At 43.1% G+C, this 23,551-nt stretch overlaps 1 protein-coding gene across 1 annotated transcript in view; it reads left to right on the forward strand.

The window, feature by feature from the left end:
* The window catches only part of LOC120031969 (pleckstrin homology domain-containing family A member 5-like), a 182,639-nt gene that overhangs the window by 113,574 nt on the left and 45,514 nt on the right, over positions 1 to 23,551 (forward strand). The window contains exons 5-9 of the mRNA XM_038977861.1: positions 6,333 to 6,452; positions 12,997 to 13,138; positions 15,708 to 15,812; positions 19,651 to 19,723; positions 21,393 to 21,493. Coding sequence (XP_038833789.1) covers positions 6,333 to 6,452; positions 12,997 to 13,138; positions 15,708 to 15,812; positions 19,651 to 19,723; positions 21,393 to 21,493 — 541 coding nt within the window. The remainder of the gene's footprint in view (positions 1 to 6,332; positions 6,453 to 12,996; positions 13,139 to 15,707; positions 15,813 to 19,650; positions 19,724 to 21,392; positions 21,494 to 23,551) is intronic.

Raw genomic sequence — 23,551 nt, forward strand, 5'->3', positions numbered from 1 at the left:
GACAGAGAGACTGACAGAGTGACTGACAGAGTGACTGACAGAGTGACTGACAGAGTGACTGACAGAGTGACTGACAGAGTGACTGACAGAGTGACTGACAGAGTGACTGACAGAGTGACTGACAGAGTGACTGACAGAGTGACTGACAGAGTGACTGACAGAGTGACTGACAGAGTGACTGACAGAGTGACTGACAGTCTGACTGACAGTCTGACTGACAGTCTGACTGAGTGACTGAGTGAGTGAGTGAGTGCGTGGCTGACTGACTGACTGAGTGTGCGTGGCTGACTGACTGACTGAGTGTGCGTGGCTGACTGACTGACTGAGTGTGCGTGGCTGACTGTGCGTGGCTGACTGACTGACTGAGTGTGCGTGGCTGACTGACTGACTGGCTGACTGAGTGTGCGTGGCTGACTGACTGACTGACTGACTGAGTGTGCGTGGCTGAGAGACTGAGTGTGCGTGGCTGAGAGACTGAGTGTGCGTGGCTGAGAGACTGAGTGTGCGTGGCTGAGAGACTGAGTGTGCGTGAGACAGAGAGCGTGTGACACAGCGACAGAGTGCGCCGGAGAGAGAGAGAGTGCGACTGAGACAGAGACTGTGACTGACAGAGAGAGAGAGAGAGAGAGTGACTGGGACCCGTACTGCGAGACAGAGAGAGACACGTACTGAAAGCCGGAGAGAGAGATGGAGAAATTGCTTAAGCTTGGCAGCCATTTTCTCATTTTACCTCAAAAACAAAGAATTTAGGCAATTATATGGTCCATCTCAGATGCAGTCATGACTCAGTTCGAATCCTATTTTTCTGGAAGGAACATTAGGTGTTTTGGAGATTTGTAGTCTGTTCCTTCCTTCCTGGCTGTGCCGTTGAGTGATAGCCCCCCTCCAAACTGCTCTGCACCCCGTCCCAATTATCCCCTCTGTCACACTCTCCTCCTCAGACTTGAATTAAAATTCCATTTATTTTAGCGTTTGCTTTAGCCTAGCTGGAGTGCCAGGTGGGAATGGTTTGGACTTTTGTGAGTATTCCATTGGTTCCATTTTGGCAGGCAAGCTCAATCAAGCCCATCTAAGGTATTTGCAATTATTTCAAATACTATTTGAACCCATGTCTGCTCTTTCTATTAGCACCGCACTGAGGTGTCTGAGGGTAATATGCAAATATTCTCCTCAGTGTGTTAACTGTTAATTGGAAGTGAGGCGAGAAAGTCAAATATAACAGACTGAGGTGTGTTGGTGACAGACAAAAAGGTTTGTGTGAACGAGGGTCACCTCTGATCACGAGAACGAAAATGGAAAACATGCTTTTACATCAGTCATATAAAGGAAATTCAACTTGTATAACATGTTTCTTTCATCTCAAACACCAACTCGACACCACCACCTTCGTTAGGGTTCTTGGGCTGACCAAGCCTTGACTGCCGGAATGTGTTGGTTATTCAACTCCTTGCACGTTGTGAGAACGACATAACAGAATACTTGAAAGAACAGAAAGCAAGTGATGTGTTCGTTCTTCCCAGTGGAAGAACACAACTTCACATCCTGATTATCCAGTGAGCGTCTGCCTATCCGTGGGCGGATAACAAAGCAATGTTAATTTGGCTGGCCTTGTCACTCAGTCTCTCTCGGTCTGTCTGAAGACTGTATTATCAATCAATCAAACTTCATTTCTATAGCACTTTTCTTACCGCAAATGCTTTTCAAGGTGCTTATTTAATAAAAAGGTGTGAAAAGCTAACACACAACGTTTCTATGCAAATTTAAACTCGAGATCAATTCAGATATAAATTTAAATAGTAAAAACAATTGTAAAATAACAGTGGATATGAAAGACTAATCCAGCAGGTGACAAAATGTAATATAATATACTGGACATAGAATCAAATAAATGGAGTAGAGCAACCTCTGCTTTATGACCAGCACTGCATTTTGAAAGTGTGTTCGCTTAACGTTCTTTGAACTGAACTGCTGTCCTTGAATCCTGGTCGACACTATCACCTTTCTCCCAGGTGATTGACACGTCAAAACACCTTTTTATAAAACTCTAGTATAAGAATCTCTATACATCTCTGAAAAGGAAAGTTTTAGAAGCGAATAGGGGATGAAAAGTAATCTACTTCAGATAAATGTCACCTCTCCCTCACATACCTCCACCTTCCCTACAGACCTAATAGCGGGTGTAACGTGGATTAATGGTGTTCTGAAGGAAGCTCTCCTCATTGATAAACAGGTTATACTTCTTCAACCCACCTCTCTCTCCATCTCTTTCCACTTGTCGCCCACAGTCCCTCTCTGCCTTTCCGACTCACCCATATTCCCCCACCCTTCCTCTCTCCCTCTTTCAGTCTCCTCCTCATGCTTCGTCTCTCCCTTTGTCCCTCCCACACCCCATACTCCCCCTCTCTCTCGAACTTTCTTCTCTCTCTCTTCCTCTCTCCCGCTCTCTCTCTTTCTCAATAGGATCAGTGCTCCTGGTCCAGCCAGACCCTGTAATGAGTTATTTACAGTGTGATAAACCTCTGCTTTAATCTCCTTAGACCTTAGGCACAAACCACTGCGCTCCGCTTTATAGTGCAGAAATGTCACTTAGTGTTGTGTGTGTGTTTGTGCCTAATATCCAGACAAAAGAAACTATTCAAAAGTTAACGTCTTGGCTCATTAGTTTATACCCTTTCACCATTTTTTTATATTGTAATATTTTCAAGTTTCCTATTTATTTCCCCAACTTTGATGTCTTCCACTCTTTAATGTTTCTAACTCTGAATGCTCGGCTATGAAAAGCCAACTGACATTTACTCCTGAGGTGCTGACCTGCTGCACCCTGTACAACCACTGTGATTATTATTATTTGACCCTGCTGGTCATCTATGAACGTTTGAACATCTTGGCCATGTTCTGTTATAATCTCCACCCGGCACAGCCAGAAGAGGACTGGCCACCCCTCATAGCCTGGTTCCTCTCTAGGTTTCTTCCTAGGTTGCCTTTCTAGGGAGTTTTTCCTAGCCACCGTGCTTCTACACCTGCATTGCTTGCTGATTGGGGTTTTCGGATGCGTTTCTGTATAGCACTTTCTGACATTGTCTGATGCAAAAAGGGCTTCTTAAATACATTTGATTGATTGAATGAATGGAGTCTTAAAGTGGCAATATGTCACTTTTTGGGTGACCCGACCAAATTCGCATAGAAAGTTGAGTTATAGAACTATCATTCCACTTGAAAGCAAGTCTAAGAAGCGGTAGATCTGTTTCATGTGAGGTATTTCTATGCTTCCCGTTCTAAAGTTTTTTGTTTACTTTACTTTTACTTTCAGTTTTGTACACCAGCTTCAAGCCACCCAAGAAACAATATTTTTGGTTATGGCTAATATATTTCAGTGGTTTAGATGGTACAGTGATTCTCTACACTTTACTAACTTATTTTGTCACATAAACTGAAATTAGGCGAACCATTAGAGTTTTAGCAACCAGGAAAGGGTGGAACGATTTCTGCATATTGCAACTTTAATGGCCATGTGTTTCTTCACAACTTATTCAGCACTCAGAATTAGATTTAAAATGTCCGCCGCCTCTGCAATGGCCCTGGGCCTAAAGGAGAGGCCTTGCTCTCATCATCCATCACAGTAACATTTACAGTGTCTTTCGAAAGGTTTCACACCCCTTGACTTTTCTACATTTTGTTGTGTTACTGCCTGAATTTAAAATGTATTACATTTAGGTGTTTCGTCTCTGGCCTACACACAATACCCCATAATGTCAAAGTGAAATGATGTTTACAAATGAAAAGCTGAAATGTCTTGAGTCAATAAGTATTCAACCCCTTGGTTATGGGAAGCCTAAATAAGTTCAGGAGTAAAAATGTGCAAGTCACATAATAAGTTGTATGGACTCACTCTGTGTGCAATAATATTGTGTAACATGATTTTGAGTGAATAGCTCATCTCTGTACCCCACACATCTGTAAGGTCCCTCAGTCGAGCAGTGATTTTCAAACACAGATTCAACCACAAAGACCAGGGAGGTTTCCAATGCCTCGCAAAGAAGGGCACCTATTGGTAGATGAGTAAACATTTAAAAAGTATTCCTTTGAACATGGTGAAGTTATTAATTATACTTGAATGGTGTATCAATACACCCAGTCACTACAAAGATACAGGCGTCCTTCCTAACTCAGTTGCTGGAAAGGAAGGAAACCGCTCAGGGAATTCACCATGATGCCAATGGTAAGTTTAAAACAGTTGCAGATTTTAATGGCTGTGATAGGAGAAAGCTGAGGATGGATCAACAACATTGTAGTTACTCCACAATACTAACCTAAATGACAGAGTGAAAAGAAGGAAGCCTGTACAGAATAAAACTATTCCAAAACATGCGTCCTGTTGGCAACAAGGCACTAAAGTAATACTGCAAAAATGTGGCAAAGCAATTCACTTTTTTACCTGAATACAAAATATTGAATGTTTGAGGCAAAACACATCACTGAGTACCGCTCTCCATATTTCCAAGCATAGTGATGGCTGCATCATGTTATGGGTATGATTGTTATCATTAAGGACTGGGGAGTTTTTCAGAATAAAAAATACATGTAATAGACCTAAGCACATGCAAGATCCTAGAGGAAAACCAATTTCAGTCTGCTTTCCACCAGACACTGGGACATGAATTCACCTTTCAGCAGGACAATAACCTAAAACACAGGGCCAAATCTACACTGGAGTTGCCTACCAAGAAGACGACGAATGTTCCTGAGTGGCCGAGTTACAGTTTTGACTTTAATCTACTTGAATATCTATGGCAAGACCTGAAAATGGTTGTCTAGCTGTGATCATAAACCAATTTGACAGAGCTTAAAGAATATTGAAAAGAATAATTGACAAATGTTGCACAATCCAATAGTGGAAAGAGACTTAAAAACATACCGAGAAAGACGCACAGCTGTAATCACTGCTAAAGGTGCTTCTACAAAGTATTGACTCGGGGGGGGTGAATACTTATGTAAATTAGCTATTTCTGTATTTCATTTTCAATAAATTAGCATTAAGGAGTATTGTGTGTAGATGGGCGAGATTTTTTTTTAAACGAGGACGTAAATATAGAATAAGTCAAGGGGTATGAATACTTTCTGAAGGCACTGTACATTCTTCTACATTCCTCTTTTCACTCTCCACTTCCTCGCTCTCTTTGTTCCGTCTCGTCTTCCTCTTTCCTTTCTCGCTCTTGCCTCTTTCTTCTCTTGCTCCATCCCTGTCAATCATCCTCTCTTCACCTCTCTTCTTTCTCCCCTATCTTCCCCCTCTAAAATATATGAATCAATTCACAGAGAATGTAGAACCTTGCCACATTTTAACGCTAGACCAAACTGCAGTTAGGTTTGAGGGGAGGAACGGGCTGGACAGCAATCAGCTAGTTTTACTCTGGAGGGAAACTGATATTGATATCACAGCACATAAGCTGCATGCTAAAGGAAGATGGCAGCCTGGGTTGGTATTCAACTGATGATGGTTTTGCCATCAGAGCTGTTGATATGAACCCTGTCTTGCTTCAAGACGAGATGAGAAAAGACCACTGTATTTCGTTTTAGGTGGGAGTCAGCTTTCTGATGTGCAATTCTCCTGAATACTAGATGTGATAACCACATGGGCCACGTTCAGTATGTGTTAACTGTAAGTGGCTTTGGATAAAAGCATCTGCAAAATTACCATATTATGATGATATATTTGAACGCTGCGTGGCATCCAAATGTGAGCAAGCAAGGGAAGAAGCCCTAAAGCTAGGGGCTATGAAGGGGGCAGCCTTCATATGGCACAGGGAGAGAGGGACTGGTGGTAGAGAGTAGGAAGTAGGCAAGGAGAAGGGACTGTCCTCCCAACAAACCCATCCCTTAATTACAGTACAGAGCTGCCAGTAGCCTAGAGGGGAACAGTCAATTAGCGCTAGGTAATGGGCTTATGTAATATAAACCGCAATGGTCCTCTGTAGCTCAGTTGGTAGAGCACGGTGCTTGCAACACCAGGATAGTGGGTTCGATTACTGGGACCACCTGTACGCATGACTAAGCTTTGGATAAAAGTGTCTGCTAAATGGCATATATTAATGCAATTGTAATGTTCACTTCACGATGGATATTCAGTGAAAAGCATCTAGAGATTGTGTGGCCTGAACACATCCCTGAAGACTACAATTCTAATTTAATTTAAGTTTGATGTGAATGTTTATTTGTTAAATGTCACGATTACATATAATTAGTGTATCATATGTTTGATATTTTCAGGTTATATTGTTTGATATTATTCTTTAATTCAGTTAATTTTGTTTCCTTCCCTTTTTGTTTTCTAGCGTGACTTCTGCAAAGCTTGTCCACCCCGTTACAGATCCTGGTACTGTCAACCCTGTCACAGTCAACCCTGTTACAGTCAACCCGGTTACACACCCGGTTACAGACCCTGTATCAAACAGGTAATATAGTATACATGCCTATGGGCTGGATGGATGCTTTGCTCTACCCTGCTATTAAGCGTAAGCCTCTTCATCTGTCTTTCTGTGGAGAACCCCAGCTAATTCATCTCTGGAAGTCCTGCCTTTATCGCTGTCTCATTAAGTCAGTCCAACTACTAACCGTATGCTGCGTGTGCCGTGTGTTGGATTGCCTGAAATCCTGCTATGCGTTGCTAATGCTAAGATGTGCAAGATTTATTTGTGCCTTCAGATTTGTCTTTAAGTATATTTAATAGAAAAAAATCAAGCTTAGCTCTCATCATGAAACTACTAGTGTGTGTGTGTGTGTGTGTGATCGCAACGGGTAAAATACATTTTGTCTCCAAGCCTGAGTCAAATTATAAAATTGTTCCTCGCAGCGGGGTCTACCATTTACCTCTCTGATAATGATAGCCTCAGTGTTCAGACTGACACACAGTCACTAGTTATTTAGCTAAACAGACCCTGCATAGACAGACAGCAGACATGGGTTCAAATAGTATTTGTTTTCATTCAAATACTTAATCATTGATTGAGCTTGCTTGGCGCAATGGAATTGTCACGGAGATGCAAAACTCTGTCCATTTGATTCTCCAGACAGAAACTAGGATTGGAAAGAAAAACAATACTATTTGAACCCAGGTCTTTCGGACAGTAACAAACTACAATGCAGCTTTAAGAAATGCTTCACTTCTAAGGCATGTTCTGTAACATTTATCTTCATTTTCCTCTCTTATCCTCCCTGCTGACACACTAACACACACAGGGGCCATTGATCATGATGCAGAGGCTGTATGATCTGGGAGCCTGGCTGTGTGGGTCGACAGCGCTTCTCAGAGAGGTCCTACTCCGGTTTACTGCTAGGGATTTCTACTAGCAGAGGTAACAGAGAGAGAGGGTGTGGGGGGGAGAAGGAGGGGAAGGTGGAGCCATACAGATGGCAGAGAGATAAAGACCTGGGGGAGATAGAGAAGCATCATTAAGGCGAGAGAGGAACAAAGAGATCCATAGAAAAGGAAAACGAGAGAGCGAAAAGTGACAAAGAAAGTGATTGCCTATAGAAAGACTGTATGATCTAAGCATGATTTGTATGAGTCCCTCTTCAGTTCTTTTGATGTTGTCATCAGGACTGATGTCATCCACTCAATAAGGAGTCAATTGCCCCGCAATTCACAGACCTATTCACTGAGCCTGCCTCTGACGCACTTGGAAATGCGCACACACACTTTAATGCTGGAAAGCCTTGACTGGAGACAAGCGTTGAAGTGGAGACTTTCCAGGTTCAGCTAAGAAGAGTGCCATTTTAATATCTGTTAATATCCCTCCTTCTCTCACAGATGCTTGAATTAACTCGTGATAATCCGCATGGCTTGGGAAGGTCACGGGCGGTTCACCAGCCCACAGAAACATAATTTGACAAGCGTTTAGGGAATACCCCGGGCATGCGTTGTATAAGAATGTAAAGCCACAATGGAGATGAATCCAGTCAAATGGGCTGTGAAGACAATTATCCACTTTGAAGATAATAACGTAGAAATATCTGTCTAGCAATTCACTATAAATAGGTTTTTAATGTTGATATATACTGAGTGTACAAACCATTAGGAACACCTGCAAACCATTAGGAACACCTGCTCTTTCCATGACATAGACTGAGTAGGGGAGGAGACAGGTTAAAGAAGGATTTTTAAGCCTTGAGACAATTTAGGCTTGTATTGTGTATGTGTACCATTCAGAGGGTGAATGGACAAGAAAAAATATTTAAGTGCCTTTGAATGGGATATGGTAGTAGGTGCCAGGCGCACCGGTTTGAGGGTGTCAAGAACTGCAGCGCTGCTGTTTCCCGTATGTATCAACAATGGTCCACCAACCAACGGACATCCAGCCAACTTGACACAGCTGTGCGAAGCATTGGAGTGATCCCTGTGGAATGCGGTCGACACCTTGTACAGTCCATGCCCCGACGAATTGAGGCTGTTCTGAGGGCAAAGGCGGTGCAGTATTAGGAAGGTGTTCCTAATGTTTTGTACGCTCCGTGTACTGTTAAGAATGTATGTGTCGTTGTGTGTCAGTGAACAGCAGCCGTTGCGATCCTATTTGTGGCCTGGCCTTTGTGTTTTTGAACACCAAGCTGAACTGATGTGTATCTGTGAAGTAACCTTGCCCCTACATTCACATGTCTAAGTCACATTCACATACCTGTCATAACAATCCTGTTATAACCTCCTGTCCTGTCTGACCAGTCCTGCAACGTCCCTGCATGCAAGCGTCATACACATGGTCCAAACATGTCACAGACTCTGACGGACATACAGGCTGACCTGTTTATATGGCGGGTTGGAGAGGTGACGATTACTGTAGATGAGAGGAATGGGGTAAGCGGAAATGTAGGATAATATTTGTCAAGCTTCAGGGAATCATAGCTGGCCGGAGAGGAGAGGGGAGAAGCCGGTAGAGTCGATTGTCATACCTTATCTGTTACCAGAGCTGAAATCAGCAGTGTACCCTCATGTTCAAGGTGTTTGTTCCTGTGAGGTGGGGACCTTAAACCCAGCTTTATTATCTCCCAGACCGACCGATACAGATATTCTCTCTACCCCTCTCCACGCTCCAGATATCACAGAATAAAGGCCACTGCTCAGAGACAATACTGATCTGAATACAACTCTAGATGTATCAACTCTGCAAATAGGAAGATTTATAGGCGAGCTTAGCTTATTTTCTGTTACTGTTGTTATAAGCATTACAATCTTTTATGGTGCTGGGTAGTTTATCCTGGGAGACCTTGAACTTTCATGCATTTGGTATTGGCCTTCCACTGGACTGGGACATGCACTTTGAGGCCATTTAGTTTGTCAGGCAAAGTTGTCAGGCGATTTAAAGTGGTCTGACTTGGAGGAATATATCAGATGTGAGACAGAATGAGTAATTGGTTTGATTTATGGGGCCTGCCTCTTTTTGCCTTCTCTCTCTCTCTGTCTCTCTGTCTCTCTCTGTCTCTCTGTGTCTCTGTCTCTCTGTGTCTCTGTGTGTCTCTCTCTCTCTCTCTCTCTGTCTCTGTGTCTCTCTGTGTCTCTGTCTCTCTGTGTCTCTGTGTGTCTCTCTCTCTCTCTGTCTCTGTGTCTCTCTGTGTCTCTCTGTCTCTCTGTGTCTCTCTGTGTCTCTGTCTCTCTCTGTGTCTCTGTCTCTCTCTGTGTCTCTGTCTCTCTGTGTCTCTGTCTCTCTCTGTCTCTCTCTCTCTCTCTCTCTCTCTGTCTCTCTCTCTCTCTGTCTCCCTGTGTCTCTCTGTGTCTCTGTCTCTCTGTCTCTGTCTCTCTGTGTCTCTGTCTCTCTCTCTCTCTCTCTCTCTGTCTCTCTCTGTGTCTCTGTGTCTCTGTGTCTGTCTCTCTGTGTCTCTGTGTGTGTGTCTCTCTCTCTCTCTCTCTCTCTCTCTCTCTCTCTCTCTCTCTGTCTCTCTCTCTGTCTCTCTGTGTCTCTGTCTCTCTCTCTCTCTGTGTCTCTGTCTCTCTCTCTCTCTCTCAATTCAATTCAATTCAAGGGGCTTTATTGGCATGGGAAACATGTGTAAACATTGCCAAAGCAAGTGAGGTAGATATTATACAAAAGTGAAATAAACAATACAAATTAACAGTAAACATTACACATACAGAAGTTTCAAAACAATAAAGACATTACAAATGTTATATTATATATATACAGTGTTGTAACAATGTACAAATGGTTAAAATAAATAAGCATAAATATGGGTTGTATTTACAATGGTGTTTGTTCTTCACTGGTTGCCCTTTTCTTGTGGCAACAGGTCACAAATCTTGCTGCTGTGATGGCACACTGTGGAATTTCTCCCAGTAGATATGGGAGTTTATCAAAATTGGATTTGTTTTCAAATTCTTTGTGGATCTGTGTAATCTGAGGGAAATATGTCTCTCTAATATGGTCATACATTGGGCAGGAGGTTAGGAAGTGCAGCTCAGTTTCCACCTCATTTTGTGGGCAGTGTGCACATAGTCTGTCTTCTCTTGAGAGCCATGTCTGCCTACGGCGGCCTTTCTCAATAGCAAGGCTATGCTCACTGAGTCTGTACATAGTCAAAGCTTTCCTTAAGTTTGGGTCAGTCACAGTGGTCAGGTATTCTGCCACTGTGTACTCTCTGTTTAGGGCCAAATAGCATTCTAGTTTGCTCTGTTTTTTTGTTAATTCTTTCCAATGTGTCAAGTAATTATCTTTTTGTTTTCTCATGATTTGGTTGGGTCTAATTGTGCTGTTGTCCTGGGGCTCTGTGGGGTGTGTTTGTGTTTGTGAACAGAGCCCTAGGACCAGCTTTCTTAGGGGACTCTTCTCCAGGTTCATCTCTCTGTAGGTGATGGCTTTGTTATGGAAGGTTTGGGAATCGCTTCCTTTTAGGTGGTTGTAGAATTTAACGGCTCTTTTCTGGATTTTGATAATTAGTGGGTATCGGCCTAATTCTGCTCTGCATGCATTATTTGGTGTTCTACGTTGTACACGGAGGATATTTTTGCAGAATTCTGCATGCAGAGTCTCAATTTGGTGTTTGTCCCATTTTGTGAAATCTTGGTTGGTGAGCGGACCCCAGACCTCACAACCATAAAGGGCAATGGGCTCTATGACTGATTCAAGTATTTTTAGCCAGATCCTAATTGGTATGTTGAAATTTATGTTCCTTTTGATGGCATAGAAGGCCCTTCTTGCCTTGTCTCTCAGATCGTTCACAGCTTTGTGGAAGTTACCTGTGGTGCTGATGTTTAGGCCGAGGTATGTATAGTTTTTTGTGTGCTCTAGGGCAACGGTGTCTAGATGGAATTTGTGGTCCTGGTGACTGGACCTTTTTTGGAACACCATTATTTTGGTCTTACTGAGATTTACTGTCAGGGCCCAGGTCTGACAGAATCTGTGCAGAAGATCTAGGTGCTGCTGTAGGCCCTCCTTGGTTGGTGACAGAAGCACCAGATCATCAGCAAACAGTAGACATTTGACTTCGGATTCTAGTAGGGTGAGACCGGGTGCTGCAGACTGTTCTAGTGCCCGCGCCAATTCGTTGATATATATGTTGAAGAGGGTGGGGCTTAAGCTGCATCCCTGTCTCACCCCACGACCCTGTGTGAAGAAATGTGTGTTTTTTGCCAATTTTAACCGCACACTTGTTGTTTGTGTACATGGATTTTATAATGTCGTATGTTTTACCCCCAACACCACTTTCCATCAATTTGTATAGCAGACCCTCATGCCAAATTGAGTCGAAGGCTTTTTTGAAATCAACAAAGCATGAGAAGACTTTGCCTTTGTTTTGGTTTGTTTGGTTGTCAATTAGGGTGTGTAGGGTGAATACATGGTCTGTTGTACGGTAATTTGGTAAAAAGCCAATTTGACATTTGCTCAGTACATTGTTTTCATTGAGGAAATGTACGAGTCTGCTGTTAATGATAATGCAGAGGATTTTCCCAAGGTTACTGTTGACGCATATTCCACGGTAGTTATTGGGGTCAAATTTGTCTCCACTTTTGTGGATTGGGGTGATCAGTCCTTGGTTCCAAATATTGGGGAAGATGCCAGAGCTAAGGACGATGTTAAAGAGTTTTAGTATAGCCAATTGGAATTTGTTGTCTGTATATTTGATCATTTCATTAAGGATACCATCAACACCACAGGCCTTTTTGGGTTGGAGGGTTTTTATTTTGTCCTGTAACTCATTCAAGGTAATTGGAGAATCCAGTGGGTTCTGGTAGTCTTTAATAGTTGATTCTAGGATTTGTATTTGATCATGTATATGTTTTTGCTCTTTATTCTTTGTTATAGAGCCAAAAAGATTGGAGAAGTGGTTTACCCATACATCTCCATTTTGGATAGATAATTCTTCGTGTTGTTGTTTGTTTAGTGTTTTCCAATTTATTTATTTTTTCTCTCTCTCTGTCTCTGTGTCTCTGTCTCTGTGTCTCTGTGTCTCTGTCTCTGTCTCTGTGTCTCTCTCTCTCTCTCTCTCTCTCTCTCTCTCTCTGTCTCTCTGTCTCTCTCTCTCTGTGTCTCTCTCTCTCTGTGTCTCTGTCTCTCTCTCTCTCTGTCTCTCTGTCTCTCTCTCTGTCTCTCTGTCTCTCTCTCTGTCTCTCTCTCTGTCTCTCTCTCTGTCTCTCTCTCTGTCTCTCTCTCTGTCTCTCTCTCTGTCTCTCTGTCTCTCTGTCTCTCTGTCTCTCTGTCTCTCTGTCTCTCTGTCTCTCTGTCTCTCTGTCTCTCTGTCTCTCTGTCTCTCTCTAATGGCAGGGTTTGGCTCTAACAGAGACGGGGGTTGGAGTTTAAACTGGCGAACCGATAGAGCTAGACAGGTTTGGCCATTAGGCAGCTCATTCGCAGAGCAATCAGTGTCATACACACAACTGCACCGTGTCGCCTCTTAACCCGCCCATTAATCCCACAGAAGTTGAGTCCCAGCCTCATTTGTGTAGTCTTCTTTTCGCTTCTCTCATGTCCTCCTGCATTTCTCTGTCTCTCTCTCTCTCTCTCCTCCCACACCCAGGCCTAAGGCTCCAGAGCAGGCTCCATCAGAGGAGAGCGACCGAGTGAAGAAGGAGCGCCCGATGAGCACCATGAGCGAGGCGTCTAACTACACAGGAGGGTCAAACTACAGCACCTACCCTGGCAGCAGCCCTGCCACCCGGGTAAGAGCTCCACGTTGGCCTGTACACCCTACCCCTAATAGACCACTAGACCCATGCCCTAGGCACTAGTATAGATCTGAGAGGATTAGAAGTTGGTGGTTCCTAAAGAGCACATGGATGCCACTGGTAATGGATGTCATGCAATTATGATGCATGTACAAGGACAGGGTGGAGATGAATGTACTGTATCAAGAGTGACTTGGCTAATAGGGGCCTGTGAGAGGGGAGATAGAGGTCCCAATTCTGGGATGTTGAGAGGTGTCTTGTGGGGTCAGTGCTCTCTCCCATTTTCTCCATTAGTTCAATGTTGTGAGAGCTGTATTAGTCCACAGAGAGTATCAGAACAGAGACTCTACATGAGATAATATATGCTGCATTATCCCAGCCCTGTCACAGCGTGTCAGTTTATAAATGCTTAATAGACTGGTGTATGAATATGCATGCTTTGATCAAATGAAAAGCATGCTTTCATGAATTAATTATGTTTTACTTCTGCTTACACTGACCAAAGGTATAGCTTGGTGGCATGTATTTATTAATGAGCTTTAATTATTGATGAGCTACCATAGAGCTCCACGGTGGAGGTGTCATAATACCCAGAAAATCTAGCGGTCAAATGGTTCCAGTCATTTTTCCACCATTCATTTTTCCCATCTGGGATTTTAGACACACTTAAAATAAGGGCTGTGTTTTGTGTAGGCTTACCCTGGCGCGACGGTTTGATAATCGTGTAAATCTCTCTCGGACAAGGTGACTTTCATCAATATATTCGCCTGGATTAACCCCCCCTCCCCCCAAAAAAATGTGTATGCTAATTAGCTGCTAATGTGGCTTTCATAAAGAACTACAAATACCATGACGCTCTGGATTGGAACCATTTCCCTGTTTGATTGCTAGGTTTTATGGTTATTATGACATACTGTAGAACTCTATTGTGGGTCGAGGGACTGTAGCGCTATGCTCTGCTGCTGTAGGGATGGATCAAAGGTTCTGCAATGCTGTAAATTAGTCTCTCTCTTTGTCTCTCTCTGTATCTATCTCTCTCGCTCTCCCTCTCTCAGTAAAGATGGTCTTGTAGAATGGGGTAGTTTAATGAGGTGAATACTGTACCTCTTCCTTCTGTTTGCTTTTTAACTTTATTTGTTTATTAACACCAAAGAGCCAAATGCATGTTAACGGTCTTCACCTATATTTACTGATGAAGGAGGATATTTTGAATGAATTTGTAACTCTCCTCCTCTAATTATGCATCTTCAGAAATGTATTTGTATATATACTGAACAAAAACAGAAACGCAACATGCAACAATTTCAACGATTTTACTGAGTTACAGTTCATATAAGGAAGTCAGTCAACTGAAATAAATTCATTAGGCCCTAATCTTTTGATTTCACCTGACTGGGCAGGGGTGGGCCATGGGTGGGTCTGGGAGGGCATAGGCACGTCCAATGGGGAGTCAGGCCCAGCCAGTCAGAATTAGTTTTTCTCCACGAAAGGGCTTTATTACAGACAGAAATACTCTTCAATTTCATCAGCTGTCCGGGTGGCTGGTCTCAGACGTCCCGCAGGTGAAGACGCCGGATGTGGAGGTCCTGGGCTGGCGTGGTTACACGTGGTCTGCTGTTCAGGCCGGTTGGACGTACTGCCAAATTCTCTAAAACAACGTTGGAGTCGGCTTATGGTAGAGAAATGAACATTAAATTCTCTGGCAACAGCTCTGGTGGACATTCCAGCAGTTATAATGCCAATTGCACGCTCCCTCAAAACTTGAGACATCTGTGGCATTGTGTTGTCTGACAAACTTGACAAATTTTAGAGTGGCCTTTTATTGTCCCCAGCACAAGGTGCACCTGTGTAATGATCATGCTGTTTAATCAGCTTCTTGATATGCCACACCCGTCAAGTGGACGGATTATCTTGGCAAAGGAGAAATGCTCACTAACAGGGATGTAAACAAATTAGTGCACATCATTTGAGAGAAATAATATTTTTGTGCGAATGGAACATTTCTGGGATCTTTTATTTCAGCTCATAAAACATGGGACCAATACTTTACATGTTGTGTTTATATTTTTGTTCAGTGTATATATACAGTGCCATGAAAAAGTATTTGCCACCTTTCTGATTTTCTGTTTTTGCAACAAACAAAAAAATACTTATCAGATCTTCAACTAAAACCTAATATTAGACAAAGGGCACCTGAGTTTACAAATAACCCCCAAAAAGTGTATTTATTTTATTTATTTAATTAACAAAGTTATGCAACACCCAAAAAAGTAATTGCCCCCTTACACTCAGTAACTGGTTGTGCCACCTTTAGATGCAATGACTCCAACCAAACGCTTCCAATTGCATAACTGTTTATGAAATAAATACAATTGTTTTGTTATTTGTAAACTCTGCTTCCCTTTATCTAATATTAGGTTTTGGTTAAAGATCGGATAACATTCAGTATCAAAAATATACAAAAATAAAGAAAATCAGAAAGGGGGCCAATACTTTTTCATGGCTCTGTATATAAATGTTTTTATATACAGTAAACTGACAGTTTGGCCATTTACATTTTCAGCCTTCAAGGTCTTACAAAAAGGTCCACAACTTTGGCAAGAGGTCCAACTCTATTAAGAGGAACCCCAATGCCCCGGCGGTCAAGAGCAACTGGCTTTACAAACAGGTATTGGAAAGTTTGTACATCATTTGTAGTTCCCAGAATAGAAGAACTTGACTAAATTACTTCTTCATTGCAATTTACTCTCAAAATAGTCCAGAGAATTGCAGAACCTGAGCAAATCAAATGGCTGATTGCAGTATGCATGATGATGAGTTGGTGTTGGAAGTGTGCAGCCTACACAGCCTTCATCAGTGGGTTGAGGAGAGAGTCTGTGTGACGGGCTTTGAGGGGATAGCCACCTGCACACAGACATACAATCAATTCTAAAACTGATACAATTATTTTTCCTCATCAAATTACACACAATACCCCATAATGACAAAGCAAAAACAAGTTTAGACAAAAAACAGAAATATTACATTTACATAAGTATTCAGACCATTTACTCAGTACTTTGTCGAAGCACCTTTGGCAGTGATTACAGCATCGAGTCATCTTGGGTATGACGCTACAAGCTTGGCACACCTGTATTTGGGTGTCTTCTCTGCAGATCCTCTCAAGCTCTGTCCAGTTGGATGGGGAGCGTTGCTGCACAGCTATTTTCTGATCTCTCCAGAGATGTTCGATTGGGTTCAAGTCCACGCTCTGGTTGGGCCACTATAGGACATTCAGAGACTTGTCCCAAAGCCACTCCTGCAGTGTCTTGGCTGTGTGCTTAGGGTCATTGTCCTGTTGGAAGGGGAACCTTCGCCCCAGTCTGAGGTCCTGAGCACTCTGGAGCAGGTTTTCATCAAGGATCTCTCTGTACTTTGCTCCGTTCATCTTTGCCTCGATTCTGACTAGTCTCCCAGTCCCTGCTGCTGAAAAGCATCCCCACAGCATGATGCTGCCACCATCATGCTTCACCATCATGCTTCACCGTAGGGATAGTGCCAGGTTTCTTCCATACGTGAAGCTTGGCATTCAGGCCAAAGAGTTCAATCTTGGTTTCATCAGGCCAGAGAATATTGTTTGTCATGGTCTGAGAGTCTTTAGGTGCCTTTTGGCAAACTCCACGCGGGCTGTCATGTGCCTTTTACTGAGGAGTGGCTTCTGTCTAGCCCCTCTACCATAAAGGCCTGATTGGTGGAGTGCTGCAGAGATGCTTGTCCTTCTGGAAGGTTCTCCCATCTCCACAGCGGAACTCTGGAGCTCTGTGAATGACCATCGGGTTCTTGGTCACCTACCTGACCAAGGCCCTTCTCCCCCGATTGATCAGTTTGGCCAAGCTTCCATGTTTTCATTCCCTTCCCCAGATCTGTGCCTCTACACAATCCTGTCTCGGAGCTCTACGGACATTTCCTTTGACCTCATGGCTTGGTTTTTGCTCTGACATGCACTGTCAACTGTGGGACCTTATATAGAGAGGTGCGTGCCTTTCCCAATCATTTCCAATCAATTGAATTCACCACAGGTGGACTCCAATCAAGTTGTAGAAACAGTTCAAGATGATCAATGGAAACAGGGTCTACCTGAGCTCAATTTAGAGTGTCTACTTATGTGAATAAGGTATTTCGGTTGTTGTTTTTTCTCGTTGTGTCATTATGGGTTATTGTGTGTAGATTGCTGAGGATTTTTATTTATTTAATCCATTATAGAATAAGGCTGTAATGTAACAAAGTGGAAAAAGTCAAGGAGTCTGAATACTTTCCGAAGGCACTGTAAACACACACACACACACACACACACACACACACACACACACACACTCAAAGGGAACTTGACAATGTCATAGGGGTTTATCCAGGCTTATCACAACCGGCCAGGATTGGGAGTCCCATAGGGGGGCGCACAATTGGCCCAGCGTCGTCTGGGTTTGGCCGGTGTAGGCCGTCATTGTAAATAAGAATTAGTTCTTAACTGAAGTCGGGGTAGGTTCCTTGTTCCTTGTCGATCATTGGCTTATTGGTGAAATCAGCAATCAGACAATATCTTCTTTAAGTAAATCAAGCAAACCTTTATTAATGCAATTGCAGACAGAAGTTGGCAACGGAAACACAGCACGTATGTTTCAGAGTAAGTTCTGCACCCCACCTAAGGGCACAGCTGATTTTATACATGTGATCACTCCCTAGTGGTATGATCACCTACGTCAATGTATGTGTGTAACAATAAGCTGAGGTAACCTAGTACAGTAGCTTTTCTGAATTTATTAGCATTGTCCACTGTCACACAAGATCAAAATGTCAAAACCAGACAGTGGTTACTTCTCTTTATCTAGTTTCGGTCTGACTCAGACCTAGCCTGCAAACACACTCACAACAACCAGGGCTTAACCACAAAGACTAATATAGATGGCTTGTTCAACGTATAGTGGCAGAGTTTTTAGACACATAGCAACAGTATCTATTATAAGGCCTGCAGCAAAACATATGAATCTTAAGGTCCCCTTAATCAATAATGGGGAGGGTCTTTGGGACCTTAAAACCCCTTCACTGACTTGCCTAGTAAAGGTTAAATGTGTAACATCAGACACACACACACACACACACACGTCTGTTAGGTTATCCAGTTATCTATTTAACAGGGACACCCTCATTCAGAAAGAGATGCATTAACTTTGAATCTGTATTCCCAGACAGTGGATTGAAATCAGATTGGTTTGGGGGGGGGGGAGTGACCTCATCTCTTGTTATCTGTTATCACTTGTATTCAGTCTAAATGTTGATGCATCATTTTGTCATTCTCATTTACATAGCCTTAGTCTTTTGTTTTAGTTAGTACTGATACGGTGGCCTGGTCCCTCAAGCAAAGTGACAACCATCCTTGATTAGATGTAACTTTCTCTCTGTCTCAATTAATCAGGTCACTTTACAGACTTGCTCGGCCAACCTTGTGGTGGCTGAGCTATTTTGCTCATTATCTTTCAACCTGTACAATGCAACGTGAGCATTTCCTCTCCCTCACCAAGCTCTGGCTGTGGGTCAATTTGTCAATGTGTCTCGACCCCCTAGCACACACAACACACAAACACACCCACACTCACTCACTCCCTGACAACGATCAACATTAGCATCACTCAGTTTCCAACTAGCGTTGAGCTGTTGTCAATAACCTTCCTCCTATATGCTTCCCTCTCTACCATGCTGAATTACCCTTTCAAAGCTGCATTGATTCTCTCTCGAAAGACTTGCCTTTTCTCCTTCTCAAACCTGACAACCAAAGTCTTCTCTTAAAGGGGACATATTTTCTTGATGACGGCAAGGCTTTGTACTCCTACTCGTGCATCAGAAGAAGCTGAACACGAAAACAAGAAAAACAACCAAACAGTCTTAGATTATTTGTGTTATGAATAAAAAAGGAAAGGCATCGTGAGAAGAGAAGCCATTATTGTTAGAGAAGACTGGAGCTTATTATCTAGAGACTCAAGCGCACACACACACACACAGCTATAAAAACAGAAATGGGAAACTTGCCTTGTAGTTATTAAAAATATTAATTAAATAAGGCCAATTTGCTTCAGTGGGAGGAGATAGCTGTGGTTAATGAAACTGTCTGGGATCAGAGGGAGTGTGTTCGTTGCTTCCTGAACTCCGTGACAGAGTTGGCCACGCCGAGCTTGAGTGACAGCAGGGTGGGCAGGATTTGGTTCTAGCCTAGCTCTACTTACGCGTCTAATTCAGCAAATCAAGGTAGGTCTAGATGGAAAAACAAGCCAGCCTATAGGTATCCAGGACCAGGATTGAGGAACACCGCTCTATCCACTAGATCTGATAGCGAATGCTTGAATAGATGGAAGCAATTTGCCATTTATTGTCGAAAGGCTCACCTAGCTTATCAGAGGGCAAGGAAGCGCTTCTACCAAATGTTTTGCTCTGTCTCAGTATCTGATTGTATTCTCCTATCTTCTGTTCCCCTGTAGGACAGCACGGGCATGAAGCTATGGAAGAAGAGGTGGTTTGTGCTGTCTGACATGTGCCTGTTTTACTACAGAGGTGAGACACACACACACACACACACACTCAAAATGCAACACACTGTCAAAGTTTGAGTATAGGACATCCACCAGGTGCATCATAGCTAGCGGTAAAAGGCAAACGTATTTGCTGCAGACGTAACACAATTCTCCCAGGTTTCAGAGTTTAATTTCCATAAATTGTTCAATTAAATGGTCCCGGAGTGCAATCAGCCAGCTCTTTCATGACATGCCCAGAGGGGAATTTCCTGTTTATTGGCAAACCAAGAGACGAGAGAAGAGTTCTTAAAAGAGTGTTGACGTGCTATGCTTTCTGATAACAACATCTAGCTCTCTCTCGCGCTCCTATCTTCTTCACTCACTTCATTTGAACTTAAGTGCTGTCTGTCAATGAGTTTTCAGAGGCAAAGTTTTGACTAGGAATTGTGTCTATCTGAAGGCAGGAAGGAAAGAGGTTGCTGGGGGAATATGAATGGCCGTGTCTGATTGACTGATGGCTCCGCTCTGGTCAGGATCTCTGTCGCCACAGAATGATCAAATCAAATCTATTCATATCATCACATAGCTTAAAGGTTAAGGTCACCTTCTTCTTTGTAGAATCTAGTGAAACCCCCATTTTGAAATCAAATCCAATGTTATTGTTCACATGTGCCGAATACAACAGGTGTTGTAGACTTGACAGTGCAATGCTTAATTTTCAAGGCCATTCCCAACAGGGCAGTTACAAAAAGAAGACACATATTTGCTAAATAAAAAAGTAAATAGTAACACAATAGAAATATAACAAGGCTATATAGAAGTACTACCGGTACCGAGTCAATGTGCAGGGGTACGAGGTATGTCATTGAGGTAATACAGTATGTCCATGTGGGTAGAGGTGCTGCTTTCAGAAGGAAGAGGTGCTGTGTTCTCATTTCGTCTTCTCGATCTCTCTCCCTCTCCTCTCAGTTAATAATGCAGCAGTAGAGAGAGAGCGGGGCAGACGCAGGGATGGAGTGCTGCAGGGAATTCTGCTGTACTTGCCCGTTTAAAGTAAACCCTGAAGCTGAGTTTGGGCTCTGTTGGTTTTGCTGCAGTCATGCTGCACTCTACAGATGGCGTGTTACAACACTGTGTAGGCATTATACAACCCAGCTTTACGTAACACTCTGAGAAGCAGAGGGATTGATTCCATCATTGTTTCCTTGTCTGTCTTTGGTGCTATGCCTTCACACCCCAGTTAGTGTGTTTGTTTACCGAGTTGCACTGTTAGGATTCAATTTGACTGTGAAATGATAGCTGTTTGGCAAAGCGGCCCGAGGAGAAACGGTTTTGTTGTTCTATCTGGTTTGGGTACCCTACTGTGTAACATGCTGTAAGCCCGGGATTTGGGGGTTCTTAGCAAAGAAAGAAAGTGAACATCCCGCCATGCTCAACCCTCCCTGCCATTCTCTGATAAACTCCAGACTAAATGGTCCTATCTGAGACGGGAAACACACCCAGACCGAAGATAATGCGTCAGAACTTCGCAGGCACCTTTTATGTTTTCGGTACATCCAGTGTCCACTGTCCTGTTAGAATGCTGATAGTTCCCCTCCTCTGATCTCTCCCGACTTTCCTTCACCAGATGGACCGTAATGCACTATTCCAAAGCCTGTATCGACATTATAAACCATATATGACGATTCTTCTCGTCCTCTGTCCTGTAGACGAGAAGGAGGAGGGCATCCTGGGTAGTATCCTGCTGCCCAGCTTCCACATCTCCATGCTGTCTGTCGACGACCACATCAGCAGGAAATATGCCTTCAAGGTCAGTACTTTACACACAGACACAGCCCTATAAAGGACGCTGCGCTTTCGCGAGTGGACGGCCTAGGTGGTTGCAATGCCGGAGTCCGAAAAATAACTTGGGAAAAATGTTTAGGGGGGGTACTTGTTTCCTGTTACTGAAGGCAAATCTATAATCCGTAACTCCTTGTCCATCGGTCTGGATTGTATAATGTGTGGATATCTGTAAAGAAACTTTATTTTGTGATAGACAGCGGTAGGTTACGCGGAAGCACGTCTTCCCGCTTTATAACACAGCAGAGTTATTGCTTTTGTACTGAGTTTTTGTAGTGCTATGTATCAACAGCCATTGTCAGACAATCCAGTAGGGGTAGGAAGCTATGGTGAGCATCAATTTGTCGCTCGCGTCGCGATATCGTGGAGGATTTGAATAGTTCAGCTTTAGTCTCACCCTGTTCAGCTCCCTCGCCCATGTTCGCATCGCTCAACGGTCCCTCGCCCATGTTCGCATCGCTCAACGGTCCCTCGCCCACTCTGCTTCTCTCTCTTTCCTTCCATTGAAAGTGAATGGCTTCTGATGTTTCACCGCGCGACACTGCTTTCTAGTGTAAACACACTGTGACACACACACTTTGCGCTTTTGGTCTTTCCTTTCAGAGAATCTCTGAAAATGTGTTTGTATATGGAGAGCTCTTTGTGCGTAGATCCATGATAAAGTCAATAGATTTTCTAGTCTCAATGGGCAAGAGGGTGATTGGAGCAAGATGGGCAGAGAGAGAATATGAAGGAAAGTATATACTGATACAATGCTATATCCACCTTCTGAGCATGTTATCCTCACATACCGTTTCACACAAGTCATCACAGTCAACACCGATTCACTCCTACACATTGACACCGTCTATAACACAGTAACAAACCCATCCGTTCTCTACTCCCCCACATCCCCTACTCTCTGTCCTGTCCTCTGATGTGTGTTAGGAGGCATCCCAAATGGCACCCTATTCCCTATATAGTACACTAGCCCTGATCTAAAGTAGTGTACTATACAGTGCCTTGCAAAAGTATTCATCCCCCTTGGCATTTTTCCTTGTTTGTTGCATTACAACCTGTAATTTGAATGGGTTTTTATTTGGATTTCATGTAATGGACATACACAAAATAGTCCAAATTACTGAAGTAAAATTTTAAAAATAACTTGTTTCAATAAATTTCAACAAATTTCAAACGGAAAAGTGGTGCGTGCATATGTATTCACCCCCTTTGCTATGAAGCCCCTAAATAAGATCTGGTGCAACCAATTACATTCAGAAGTCAAATAATTAGTTAAATCATGTCCACCTGTGTGCAGTCTAAGTGTCACATGATCTGTCACATGATCTCAGTATATATACACCTGTTCTGAAAGGCCCCAGAGTCTGCAACACCACTAAGCAAGGGGCACCACCAAGCAAGCGGCACCATGAAGACCAAGGAGCTCTCCAAACAGGCCAGGGAGAAAGTTGTGTAGAAGTACAGATCAGGGTTGGGTTATAAAAAAAATATCCGAAACTTTGAACATCCCACGGAGCACCATTAAATCCATTATTACAAAATAGAAAGAATATGGCACCACAACAAACCTGCCAAGAGAGGGCCGCCCACCAAAACTCACAGACCAGGCAAGGAGGGCATTAACCACAGGCAACAAAGAGACCAAAGATAACCCTGAAGGAGCTGCAAAGCTCCACAGCGGAGATTGGAGTATCTGTCCATAGGACCACTTTAAGACGTACACTCCACAGAGCTGAGCTTTACGGAAGAGTGGCCAGAAAAAAGCCATTGCTTAAAAAAAAAAATAAGCAAACACGTTTGGTGTTCACCAAAAGGCATGTGGGAGACTCCCCAAACATATGGAAGAAGGTACTCTGGTCAGATCATTGAAGGAATGATGGATGACGCTAAAAACAGGAAATTATTTTGAGTTAACATGTTTCAGTCTTCCAGAGATTTGACTGGGACGGAGGTTCACCTTCCAGCAGGACAATGACCCTAAGCATACTGCTAAAGCAACACTTGAGTGGTTTAAGGGGAAACATTT

Source organism: Salvelinus namaycush, chromosome 38, assembly GCF_016432855.1.
Source record: "Salvelinus namaycush isolate Seneca chromosome 38, SaNama_1.0, whole genome shotgun sequence".
NCBI classification, from domain to species: Eukaryota; Metazoa; Chordata; class Actinopteri; order Salmoniformes; family Salmonidae; genus Salvelinus; species Salvelinus namaycush.